Source organism: Triturus cristatus, chromosome 2_2 (genome assembly GCF_964204655.1).
Source record: "Triturus cristatus chromosome 2_2, aTriCri1.1, whole genome shotgun sequence".
NCBI lineage: Eukaryota > Metazoa > Chordata > Amphibia > Caudata > Salamandridae > Triturus > Triturus cristatus.
The window spans coordinates 542,844,686-542,858,399 of record NC_140582.1 but is presented as its reverse complement, the minus strand read 5'-3'; the positions used below and the strand labels follow the sequence as shown (position 1 = coordinate 542,858,399).

The following is a 13,714-nucleotide window of genomic DNA, read 5'->3' as shown; positions in this document are numbered from 1 at the left end:
GGGGACAGCTCGGAGATGAACAGGCTGCAACAAGGGGCGCAGGCACCGCGGCACGCAGACCCCCATCTCGCGCCAAGCTGCTGGGGTGAGGGGTGGGTCTGCAGCCAGGCACTTCTTGAAACACGTCAGACTTCACTGAGTGGCGTTTCCAATGTGGGATAGTGTAACGAGTTGAAACCTGAACAATATTTGGGACCGACCCGAGATAATACACTCCCGTTGACTCGCGTTCCAGGAAGACATACGTTAAACAGTAAAAAACACCAAGGTAAGAGAGCTGTCAATCATACTGGCTAAAATTGACATTCTGTCCTAAACGGGGAGCGTTGGCATGCGTTATCCGCGACTTTTGTTTTTTGCTCTAGTAAATCGCAGCGCTCTTCTTTAAGAATGAAAGTCATTCTTGAAAATAAAAATAAGCATATAACTTTAAAAACAAATGAGGTAAAATAAACGCTGTCTGTATGTAGTCCTTGCCCGGCAACAATGCAACTGGGAGCCGGGCAGCTCTTTGTTCGGAGGGCTTTTTCAACATGCACAGTAACATCTCTTTCGTGGCTTTCCTGCCAAAAAAGTGAATTCCCAGAGGAAAGCCTGGCCAAAAAAGCATCGGCCAATCCATCTCAGGTTATTGTCTGGAGGCCCCTCCCACGTGCCTCTATTTCCATAAAAAATCAGGAGAAAACTCTTGTGTGCCCAGACCACGCTCCGATCGGTCCCTCTTGCTGAGCGCTCGGTGGTTGCACCCGCGGTGACGGCTGAGGCACGCTGAGAGGCAGAGAAAGCTGCCAGAAATTCGACTAAACTGGTACCGGCAGGGGGTACAGACAGATTGTGGAAGCTAGCAGAATTATACGGTGCTAGGGGGACAAAGTGGCTGAGAGACAGGTTTGAGCAGAGAAGGGCTGCGGAAGGAAGGAGACAGAGGTCAGAGAAGTTAAGAAACGCTAAGATTTATGAGCAAAGGGCTGGGGAGGCTTGGGGGAGGCAAGAGTGAACTCCGGGAAGAGGCAGGAATAGGCTACGACGATCAGAGAAGTGGGTTAAGAGCCAGAGAGGTTAAGACATAAATAAAAGGACAGTAGTAAGAGTCGCCGAGGAAGACTAAGAGGCAGCGGGGCGCCAGGTAGATTGAAATAGGCAAGGGGGAGGCGGAGCTCTCCCACCCTCGCCATTAGAACTCGTTCAGCACCTCACTCGCGCAGGCGAGCCCGGGGCACCTCCAGCAGCCTTTCCCCCACACAGCCGGCGGCCCAGTCGCTGAAACATGACCTGGGGTTACCTCGCCCTCTGCCTGCTCTGCACCGCAGCGCACTGCATGGACCCGGTCACCGGGCTCTTCCCCTTCGGACAGCCCGAGTTCTCGTTCAAGCGGAGCAACTGCAAACCCATCCCGGCCAGCCTGCTGCTGTGCCACGACATCGAGTACCCCAACATGCGCCTGCCCAACCTGCTGGGGCACGAGACGCTGAAGGAGGTGCTGCAGCAGGCCTCATCCTGGATCCCGCTGGTGCAGAAGCAGTGCCACCCGGACACCAAGAAGTTCCTGTGCTCGCTCTTCGCGCCCGTCTGCATCGACGACCTGGACGAGACCATCCAGCCGTGCCGCTCGCTCTGCGAGCAGGTGAAGGACAGCTGCGCGCCGGTCATGTCCGCCTTCGGCTTCCCCTGGCCCGAGATGCTTGAGTGCGGCCGCTTCCCCGAGGACAACGACCTCTGCATCCCGCCGGCCGCCACAGACCAGGACCTGCCGCCCACCCGGGAAGGTAAGCGCCCCTGACGCGGCGTGTGATCTGCGGCGTATAGGCATGCGTGCAGAGCACACCCATCTGCTTGTGGGGACCGACATTTCTTAATCTCTGTCCCCCGAGAAGTACGGGTAGATCATGTCTCCTGGGCGCTCCTAAATGTTCACATGTATGCGCTTTAATACTGCATGCAAGCTAGCAGCGCATTAAAAAATAACATTCTCCGAATCACTGCATACCTACAGGTTCCGGGAAAGATACGGGCTGTCACAACATACTGGTTTGTCTGAAAAGCTTGTCTTGCATTTGAAATGCAAAAAGTACGCGAGTATGTCTAGATTTGTATTGGGTATTTCTGGAGTTACTGACTCGGAGAGAAAACGGGGGGCAGGGGGGTCACAGAAATCAGGTGCTATTGCTATATGCATAAACTGTGGACGTTGATATGCAGAATCCAAAACTTAGTTCCTTCCAGTGCACTTTATGAGGGAAAAGCATGCTTTGCTTAATTTGGCACGAAGGTTTCCACCTCCCCCAACAGCAACCCCCACTTTTGTACAAATTTGCCCAATAATACAACGCTCCCTCCTTCTCTCATGCACACCGTTTCCCTCAAAGTTGCTTTGCCTTCCGTAGTTTTTCCTTTCTTTTCACTGATTGGTCCGTTCCCGATATGCTTAATGTGGTGTCTGCCAGTCACTGCCAACTGCAGTTGGCTACCTTGTTATGCAGCTTGTATGGCGCACACAACCCACTTTAATGAAGGCTAATCTTAGTGAATTGAATTGCTCAAATATATATACTCTGTCGCTCTTTTAAAATCTCCAGTGGAGCAGCAGGTGAAGTAGCACCAGGGCCCAGGAATGTCAAAGACCCAGCACGCCCCACCCATGCCTCCCTTATATTACCCTACCAGGGGTGGGATGGCCTCTTTAACTTGCTCGAATCAGGGACATTGGTGTACTCTCTACCCTCCTGATGGTGATATGGCCATATTACAAAGCACCAATCATGTGTCAAACGATCCTGTTCTGACACGCCCCGCCCCCCTCTAAATGCAACATTTTGGAAGGCGTGATATACCCAAGGCACCACACCTGGGAGGCTCGTTCACATGTGATCACATTGTGTATTAATGTGTGACAGTGTTATGAAAATTAAAATTCAGCTGTGTGGTTCGCACGGACTCTGCTGTAGGCATGGCAAAGGGGGAGAGGAGTGTAGATGCTTAGCCTAGGTTAAAGCCTTCACTTTGGGGGAAATGCGTGCATTCACCTCTTTGAAATAATGTAACGGGAGCGTCCGGTTTTACTTAACCGTAGAATGTAACGCTCAACATAGCTTTGTGCAACAAATGATTGGAGGGGGAGATGCAAAGGAGAATGGAAAATGCGATGTCATGCAATAGTGGAGACCTTCAAATAAACCTGTTGCCGGTGCATAATGAGCCTTTTCTTCCCCCACCCAGCTCTGAAGGTGTGCGAGGCCTGCAAAAACAGGAACGAGGACGACAATGACATCGTGGAGAACCTGTGCAAGAACGACTTTGGTGAGTGGCGGCGTCCTTAGACATTTCACCCCACATTCTGGTAGCAATGCCAGGACACCCCTTCTGGAATATTCCCTCTGCACGTACAAACACGGCTGGCGGATGTTTCTCGTTCATAAACATCAACCATATCGCGTGTCCATCTCTGGAGGAGACCGCAGTGGTCCCAGGGCGGCAGGTGAGGGGGGCAGTGTTGGCCCACCAACAGAGAGGGGGCTCACCCTAAGGGAGAGGGGGCTCACCCTAAGGGAGAGGGTGTTGTGGTTGCAACAGCGGGTAGGGGGCAGTGTGGTTCTAAAACAGTAGGGTCAGCAACAGAGGAAGAGTGGCACCAGAAGGGGGCGGAGGTCAGACTGTGATCGGGTGTTGACGTGTACCCAACCATGTAAGGAGAGCCGTGTGGTGTGGGCCCAGGGATGGGGTGACACAGTGGGGGGCCAGCTGATAGCGCCTTTCTATCAATATACTGCTGCCGTTCGGCGGGCATTTATTGCGCTCACTAATAGACCACGGACATGGGATTTGTTTCCCTGGCAGTCAGCAATCTTAGTAAGGGGTTTAAAAAGTTGTGGAAAAAGCTGGCATTACCAGCCAGTGGTCCATGGCCGGAGGCGCGGAGTTTAGGAAGGAACCGATCAATATTAGGGAGGCAAAGTTTCAAATAATATTAAGCCTTAAAGAGCACGCCTTTCTTCTTAACGTGCAAATATGAGTGATTTGCGTATTTATTATGTTGCACATTTAGCAATGTATAGTCCCAGAAGTAAGTGTTTGAGAAATGGTTGTGTAAAGCCGCCACCCACCATCCTCTCGAAGCCTGAATGCAAGCACGCATTGAAGTGCGCACACGCTGCGCGGGCATCCGATTGGCTGGAACTGTAGCTTCCGAGTGTATAGAGAGGCGAAGACAAGAGGCCTGCCAGGGATTAGGAGATAATGAGCGCGGTATTAGCATAGTGCGATGCTCCGGAGAACATTCCGAAGGCGCCTCGGCAGGGGGTAAATCTCTTGCAGCTGTCGACAAGTGCCTTCTTTAGGTGGGCGCAAACGCCTGGGTAGTCTTTCTCTGGCCCGTGCCTAGTGCCAGCTTTTTAAAGCTCTGCCCTCGGCCGCAGCGGCTGGTACCCAGTGCCAAGAACAGTTTGATACATTTCGGCAGTGCCAAACGTGCGTTTTTAAGACAGCTAGTGGATTTACGAGGGCTTTTAGGAAACTTAGAAAGGTTGGCCAAACTACAATTCGATAAACACTTTATCACATTTGCGTACTCGTGAAGAGGGCAAACGTGAATAAACAAGCACACCTTTCTTGGAGAGGGGGCGCGGAGTTTGACTATAACATTAAAAGACACCAAAACCTAAACTTCCTCTTTTGCTTTAATTGATAAAATGCATCGTCTATACCGCGGCGCTGTGTTTTTATCGTGAATATTATCTGCTCGGACATCGCTGATTTCTAGACACGTGGAACCTCCATAGATCTTTTTTTGGGTGCTTTTATGTCCTGTGACAACATCATTTATGTCGCTGCGTCCAGTCTTTGTAAGCGTGCAATTTTGTGTGTTTTTCATACCTGCGTTGGACAAGAAAATATGAATATGTCATCCTGTGCTCCAACAAGGGCCACGAGGCCTCTTTCTACAGCCAAATTGGCCTTCTGAAAAACAAGGCTTCAGGGGACTTGGGACAACTGGATATGACACCATCTCCGATGCTGTGTTACCATGCACATAGTTAAAAGATGCGTGCCTGGTAGTTTACATTTTGAATTGTAAGATGTCTCCAAGTCGAAGCCATTCTTTACTCATCCCAAACAACATTTTGCTCTAGCAGAACACATCGCCTTTAGTGATGTAAAACACACTCGAGGGTGCACACTCATAGGATCTGTGCGCCCATCCCAGACCCCAAGTCCCACACGCACACTAGCTCAGGCCTTGCTTTGCCTATGAGTTGTTGGGAGTCTCTGGACCCCTTTAGTGCATTTCCTAATACAAATGCACGGCATTAGCTTGCTTCTCTGTTTACACTCATGACCAGGGAACTCTTGAAAACAAACAGCTTTTCATCCATCTGTCACAGACTGATGCTGCCAGAGTCTCTGATCAATTGTTGCTGCTGAGAGTGACTCTCAGGTCTGTGCATCAGTGGATCTCTGGTGCAGGAGAGCTGCCTCGTTAGCCCCACAGACCACTTGAGTAGCCACACAACCTCAAGTGCTCTCTGCTTAGGGGAGCGCTAGCAAAAGAAGCACGCTTCAGCCATCCCAGTGTGTTTTCACTGTGTTTCGAAGGTGTATTATATACAGAGAGCTGGTGTCAGAACCATTACCTATCCTGCTCTCTCAGTTACCAGGCCCTGCACACACACCAGAGGATTGTGGGAGGACGGACACAGTCCACTCCTGCACTCCACCAAGGTAGAAGCAGGAAGAAGGTCCACATACAGGCCAAGCAACCTGACATCAGTTGTAGCGAAGTAAACAAAGAAAAGTCAAGAATAAAAATGGATTACCAAAACTTCAGCGAGATTTGACAATGAGATTGTAATACCAGACACATTCAGGGGAGCTGCATAACTGAGAGTTAAGGGAAGTAGGACAATACTATTATCTATTGGAACTGGTACCCGAGAGGGAATGCAAGCGAGAGCCGCGTTTCGAAACTCACATCGGCAGTCCCATAGGTCTAGTTTGCATTTTGAGTCCTGACTAAATATTAAAGCTTGCTTTCGTGGAAATACAAAACAAGCTGATTGCTTTCTGGATGCAGTCCACCTTTGAGATACGTTACTTAATGTGAAAAAATAGTCCCTCGTGCCTTGCAATGCAAATACACCATATATGGTGGAATGATAGACCAAACAGCCAATAGCATATGGTGAAAGAAAAATACAACTCCAGTCTACTCTATGTGTATTTTAAAGTCTCAGTACCAACAGTTCATGCAATCAGATGCGCTGTTGAGCCAGACCTAAAAAGTGGTTGTAGAAGCACCAACAGAGATTTACTGCAGGTCGATAAGAAAGTTGAGAACTCGTGTATTTCCTTGAGGGTCCAAGGGAAGTTCTAAGAGATGATCAATGTGTATGGGTGTCCAATTCTGACAATACTTGGAATCTGTGATTCTGCTCTGCTACTATTCTATGAATGAAAACTGCCCCAGGGTCTCCAGTCCTGGCCTGCCAGCTGTGAGTCAGATGCAGACAACTTAGGAAAAAACAACTGAATGTTTCAAATACCTGAAACTAAGTAGCAGGCAGATATTTTTGCTTACAGGTGAAGAGCCCCACCCTGGGGATCAGGATGACCTACCTATTGAGTGAATTACCCAAAACTGTGGAGTGGAATCACTCTATGGCCAGTAATAAGAATGAGCTGCAGCCGCACAAATCCAGACAACAAAATTGGAACTATCATATCTGATGGCACAGTCCCATCAGTCCAGCCTACCGCAAGTGCCGTATCTCACTTCACACCCACCCAGACAGCTGCAATGGGCTGTACTCCTACTTGCACACATCCCACGCACATGCAGAACCAGAACCGGTGGTCCGGCCTTCTCCTACATTGCTCCGAAAGCCTCGAACAAGCTGCTGCTACACATAAAAGCCACTTCCTTCATTCTTGAGTTCCACTGAACATTTGGCTCTTGAATAGACACACTCGCCAGCCCTAGGTTAGGCTAGAATGACTCCTGCCTCAGTGCCAGAATATCCACGAGGTGGTAGAGAGCTTTACAAATAAACATAGCATAATATGTCTTCAAAAGGCATCTATAGTTGGCCGTAGGTCAAAGAAGTGCAAGGGATTGCTGGGGTCCACAGGAGTAGGTATAACAGCAGAAAAGGCGAGGATGTGTTTGCTTTGCACTCGTTGCTAGTATGGCGCTATTTTGGAATATTAGGTCTAGTTTGCTGGCTGCATTTCCAAAGGTATAAATGCCTATCAGAGACAATCCATAGATTGGGTGACAAAATTCCGATGACGAGACAGCTTACATATACACACTACAGAGGAGATGACAAGGTCATTCACGTTTCTAAAATTAGAGCACACAGGACAATTTCCTCTTTCTATGTGTGCTGCTGAATGCAGCACACATGGAAAGAGGAAACAAGCATTGGCATAGCCAATAGGTCTCGCCTTTGGGACCTTATAAGTGTTTAGCCATGCAACAGTTGCATAACTAAATACTTATAAGGTCCCAAAAGCGAGACCTATCTCGGTAAAGCGTGGCGCGCTTGCCCGCGTCCATGCACTGTAGCTCTAGGCTGGCCTGGTAGCACTTTTTGGAGCCCTCTCAATAAGTCTCGCCAGACCAGCGCATGCGCTGGGTCAGGCGAGACCTAAAAACGAAGAGAAATAATGTTATTTCCCCTCGTTGCTCCTCCCCATGACCTCCCCTGGGGAGGCGTAGGCTTTTAGCACATTCCCAGGTTTACAGCTTGTTTTAAATCTGGGAATGTGTCAAATTCCACCCTAACACCCATGGCACGCCTCTCCATCGTAGTATGAGGCAATGCAGCGACTTGGACTGGATTGCGTCACTCCATATCTACAAGGCCAGGAAAAGCCATGCAGGGTGGCTTTACGAGGCCTTGTAGATAGGGCTATGCCCTGTTCGCCACCACCGGATCATCACAAAAAGTGATACTTCAGCTGCGCGCAGGGCTTGTAAATAAGCCTCCGAGTATAGGAGGAGAGCATTCACGTGTTTAGCAGAAGAGTGCCCCTGGCTCCTTGAAATAAATCACACAATATGATATTGATGAATATATGTGGCCAACAGAAGTTTCCTTATCTGCACGGAAATGCTGTGTTCTAATTTCGAAAGCAATAATAAAACAAAGGGGAACTTGAGTAAAAGCAGTCCATGAAGGCTCAGCTGGTAAAGGCAGTTATTTCAGAAGCATTGAGGCCAGTAGGGGAAATGAATATTGACCCTGTGTTTTCGTTTTTACTGTACTCCATACAGAGATTGTTTGTGAATTCAAAACAGGGAAATACTTTTCTCTTTACCACTGTAGCAAAGCGTCTTTCCTTCTAGCTCTTGTAACATCATGATCATAAAATTCCAGGAGAGGCAGGGTGATGCCTATTAAGTATTCTATTGTATTGTAATATTTATATAGCGCTTACTACAGCTGGGTCATGCCCCGAGGAGCTTGCCCGCACTGGTAGCATGCTATGTTGTGTAGGATATGTTGTGCTTTTTTGAGCCTGTGCTGGAAATGTTTCATGTTGTGCTTGTTGACAAAGGAGGTGCGGGTGTTCGTTATGGGATGCAGAGCTTAGTGGAGTGGTGAATGAAGAGGTGCGAGCGATAGGTGCACAGGTCCCTTTATGGTTTTCGTGTATGTTACGGTTCACCTTCATGGTTACCGCATATGGGGTAGAGTGTTTGGATTTCATGGACCAACAAGGGTATTGGAGTATAGGCGAGGCCTGGAACAGATTTGCCCATATTTAGTAAGAGAGCCAAAGTGGCAATGTGTATTATTATACAGCCCGTATTAGTTTACAATAGGTTGTAGATTTCCTGAGTGTTAGAATATTTATTTGGAACAGAATGGGGTAGAAATCTGTGAGCTATTAATCTCTCCTGGATGGGCAGCGTACATTTTTCTAGGGAATTGATCTGTATTCTGTGGATGGCAATGGAATGTGTAGGTGCTGTTTACGTCTGGAGCCATAAGGGTTGTACATTGCATGTCTGGTAAGCAAGACTTAATCTTGTGTTGTGATCTTCTCCCTGTGGACCTAAACTAAGTAGACCCTGGAGGTGGCTAGTCTAGCCCACTCTGTCAACTGGCTGAATGGTAAGTTAAGGGGTGGCTATCCTCTCCTAACTTGTCTGTGGTATATGTCCACAAGCAGCTATCCCTTCTAACTCTAGAGCACTTACCCTGCCCTCTATGGTTACTGGAGTCATTGTCAACACCTTCTAAATGGGGCTGCTAGCTATTGCTGCAGGAAATATTCCTGGTCCTGCAGAAGCTGAGTTATACGCAGGAGAAGTAATCCACACTCACTAGTGTGGCCAAGGACGATTGCTGTCTCCCCCCTTTTAGACAGCAACTATCCTGACCTACAGAATTGCTGTAGGCTATATCCAGGAGAAGCTGACTCCACTCTGTAGGTAGGTCGTAAAGGTAAGCCGAGAAATGACTATGCCCACTGTAGCTATACAAGGGGTAAGCCACCCAGGAGCAGTTATCCCTACCCTACATGAGACTGTTGGCCAAACCAAGGGGCAGATTACCAAGCCCCCTGTGCCACCACTACGCCACTTTTCGTGATGTACTGGTGGTGCAGGGGGCTCCTCCATATTTACAAGGAGAGGAAAAGCCACCCTGCGTGACTTTTCCTCTCCTCGTAAATTTTTCCCCTTCACACGCAGCACTGTGCGTGGAAGGGGCGTACCATGGGTGTTGTTGTGGGTGTTCCCACGCAAACACCCATGGAACAAGACACATTTCCAGATTTACAAGAAATCGTAAATCTGGAGATGCGTGTGAATGCTACGCCACCCTAGAGGTGGCGTAGCAAGGCGCAACGAGGAGAAATGTTTTAATTTCTCCTCGTTTTTTCCTCTTTCAATGCGTGCTGCATTCTACAGCACGCATTGAAAGAGGAAAAAGCCTCTTGTGATTGTTTTAGTGCAGGAAGGTGTCCCTTCCCGCACAAAACCAATCTCTCCACGATGCAGACATCCTTGCACCATGCTGCGTTACTTTCTTGTAAATCTGCCCCCAAGTGTGGCCTTTGCACCTACTAGGGATGGTGGGGTTGAGGGTTATGCTTTGGAGGGGCTCTTTCTACCTGTTGAGTGAGGTCAGATACTTGCTGTTGCGTAACTCCCTCCATTTTGTTGGATGAGCAGGATCACTGGAAGGGTGGGTTTTGCCTCCTTCCTTCACCTCACCAACAACATTTGTTTATTGTAGCAGATTGACAACCCCATTCTGCTGCTCCTATGGGTGCATACAGAGTCTTGCCAAGCTGAAGCACTGAGTGGGTGGGACATCGAACCAGGAAGTGCTGTGGCATCCAGACATGACTTTCATTGGTTAACGGAGCACAGCGGCTGAGACATGGGAGGAGCCACAAAACGAGGGGGATGAAAAATGAGAGGCATTATATGTTGTGTATTGTGCCCCGTGTCTCTTTACCCACTTCAGCTAGGTCTATGTATACTGCAGTAATAGAGATTACTTGGAGAGGGCAGTTTATAATGATGGTTGAGTAATGCCCTTCTTCTTAAACTTAGAAGTATGGCTTCTGAAGTTGCTTTCAGAAAGTTGTTAAAACCTTTTCTTTTTTAATCAAATTAGGGCAGCTGTTAGCCCCTTTCTGCTCCCTTCCTCGGGTGATCTTTACCGCTAGTGTCGGGTCGCCTCTTCAGAGGTATCTGTGTGCTCTACAAATGCAATTGTATTTTATTGTATTGAAGGAGGGAGCAAGTGCTCAAAAACAGCTAAATTATGAGTGGTTGATCACATCTATGCAATTTCCTCATGGTTGGCAGTGGGAGCCACAGGCAAGTAGATCTGCATGGCTCTCTGATTTCATTGGTTATGACACACCAGTAATTGCTGGATGATAAACACCCACTTTACTGACAATTCTACCTTACTAGACATGCAGCAAAAGGGATATGTGTGTCCCTTTAAAAGCATCCCTCCACCATGATTGTAGAATGAACAAAACTACCCATTTAGTCGCCTCAGAAGCTTACATTGGTAGTGCCCATGTAGAACTCAAGCAGTTCCTCTGTGTGTTCACCTCAAGGAATGTCTCTTAACCTCTCCCTTTCTCTCCAACCCACCCCCCCATTAGCCCTGAAGATCAAAGTGAAGGAGATTGCCTACATCAATGGGGACACCAAGATCATCCCTGAAACAAAGAGCAAGACCATCTACAAGCTGAACGGGGTGACAGAGCGGGACCTAAAGAAGACCGTTCTCTGGCTCAAAGATGGACTGCAGTGCACCTGCGACGAGATGAACGACATCAACGCTCCCTACCTGGTGATGGGACAAAAGATGGGCGGGGAGCTGGTCATCACCTCGGTGAAGCGCTGGCAGAAGGGCCAGAGGGAATTCAAGAGGATTTCCCGCAGTATCCGAAAGCTCCAGTGCTAGTCAACTGGCCACATCCAACAGCGGCATCCTTTTTGCACCTTCAGAGCAGCCAACCCTCCTCGGCAACTCAAGCAAAGGAATGAAAGGCACCATTCCTTTTTTTGTAGTTTTTTCTAGTGGCTTTGCGGGTGGAGGCAATCTTGTAAATACATGGCGATGCAATCTGAATCCTTTAATGGGAGAACAGCATGACATCATGCTTCATGCTAGCATGCCACGCAATAGCTGCAGATGTGACCTTGGGTTTTGTTGGTATTGTTCTCATTTGGGGCACAGCTGTTTTTACACTACTGCAGTAAACTGTGGTAATTGTTTCCATATGTCCCTCGCCGGGTGCATTGGTAAGTCCTCCAGGCACTGATGGGATATAGCTGGCTGATATCTCACCCTCCCCCTTTTTTTTTTATTTTTATGTCTGTCTGGACTTGTGAGTGATGTCCAACTGTTGTACACTGCTGTGAATAACCTTTGTTTGTGCGTCCTGGCCTGCGAGACGAAAGGCTGCAACATTTACACATGCTTTTATGCTTTTCAGACTATCGAGAACGCTTTTATAGACAGACTACAATAACCACGCACTGTGTAATTTATACAAAAAAGGCACACTTTTATCAGATCTGAATGCATTACTTTGCTTTTTGCCATTTACCTTCATTTGCAGCTATGCGCCCATCCAGTGGTTTACCTGAAGGAGTTGTAAAATATTGCTTTAACCAATATTGTAAATATCGCAGATAAACATTATATTCTTGTATATAAACTATACATAACAGGTCTCTCTAAAGTTCATTTATTTTGTAGTTGCTTTTTAAGTCTGGAGTTAGCCAAGACCTTTTGATTTTTAGAAACATCGTTGCTATATACTCACAGGGGCTTTTACTCGGGCATTTCCATCTACTGGTGTGTTGTATCGTTCACATTTTTCTTTTGTGGTTTCTTGATGGTATAATTTTGACTGTACCCATGTGCCCATCACATATGATTCACAAAACGAGAAGCGAGGTACACGTGTGTGTACATTGTTCAAAAAGAAATTCATGCATAAATTGGGTTTGTGTTACTTTTGCAATTCAAACCGAGTGCAAAGGGTTGTGGTGGGATTTGCTTTCCAACCCAAATCAGGATATGCGTTGCAAAGTAGCCTAAAGTAACGCAAAGTAGTGCTCTGCACTCTTTGCGGTACTTTGCATAAAGAGGACGTACCATGGGTGGTATCTGAGCAGTCCCATACCACCACTCATGGGTTTTGAAAGAAATCCATATCTACTAACATTTGTAGCAGAGACCCGCAAAAAACAAGGTACTCTTCATGAGGGCCAGAAGAAACCCGTTCTATTGCGTACAATTCCCTTTAACAGCCATAATAGGACATACTTAGTTGCATGTGCTTAATTTATGCCTGCTTGTGCATTCACAAGTATTCGGATCACACTCATTTCAATAACTCTTGTTGTAGTCTATGTGCATAGTACAGGTGATAAGGTGCCAGATATGAAACAGGTTTCAAAAATTGGTCTCAAATTGCACACTGACATTTTGCATCATGGGCCATATGTATCAACACTTTTTGCCTTCGCAAACAGGTCGATTCTCTGAATCGGCCCGTTTGCGAATGCAAAAATGCATTTTCAGATGTATCAAACATTTTGATTTCGCAATATGGGTAATCGCAATTATTTGCGATTACCTAAATTGCGAATGCATTTAGGGAATCGCTATTTGTGATTCCCTATATGCTATTCTTGTAGCCATCACAAATTGCGATATTGCTTTAAGGAATCGCAAATTACCACCAACTTCAAGTTGGTGGTAATTTGCGATTTCCTTGAAAAATGCATTTTATTGCATTTTTCAAAGTGCCATGTGGAGCACATACATACCCTTAGTGCATATATGTGCGCCACATGTGCACACATGTACATTTCAGGGGTGCAACAGGGTGTCCTTTTGGAACCCATGCACCCTTGAAATTGCATGCGCAATTAGCGAGTACCTATTGGGTACTCGCAAATTGCGCATGCAATTCCCATTCATTCCTATGGGCCTCTTGGCCCATATAAATAAATGGGAAGCCATTCCTTATTTGCGACTCGCAATTTGCGAGTCGCAAATAAGGAATGATTAGGAATCGCTATTTTAACATGTTCCCTGCGTGCGTCAGCCAACGGCCGTCGCGAGCACTACCTGGCTAGTGCTGCGCACGTCCATTGGTTGATGCGGCTCCGCCCACTCATTAAAAGTCCAGCACCGCTGCGGTATTTGCGCCGCGGTTA

General features: G+C 47.4%; 1 protein-coding gene across 1 annotated transcript; it reads left to right on the top strand.

Moving 5' to 3' along the window:
- Nucleotides 1-682: 682 nt before the first annotated feature.
- SFRP2 (secreted frizzled related protein 2) lies at nt 683-12,217 on the top strand. Its single transcript, XM_085641694.1, has 3 exons — nt 683-1,766; nt 3,217-3,297; nt 11,137-12,217. Exons 1-3 carry the CDS (start codon nt 1,268-1,270, stop codon nt 11,439-11,441), a joined length of 885 nt encoding a protein of 294 aa, XP_085497820.1. The 5' UTR covers nt 683-1,267; the 3' UTR covers nt 11,442-12,217.
- The last annotated feature ends 1,497 nt before the right edge of the window (nt 12,218-13,714 follow it).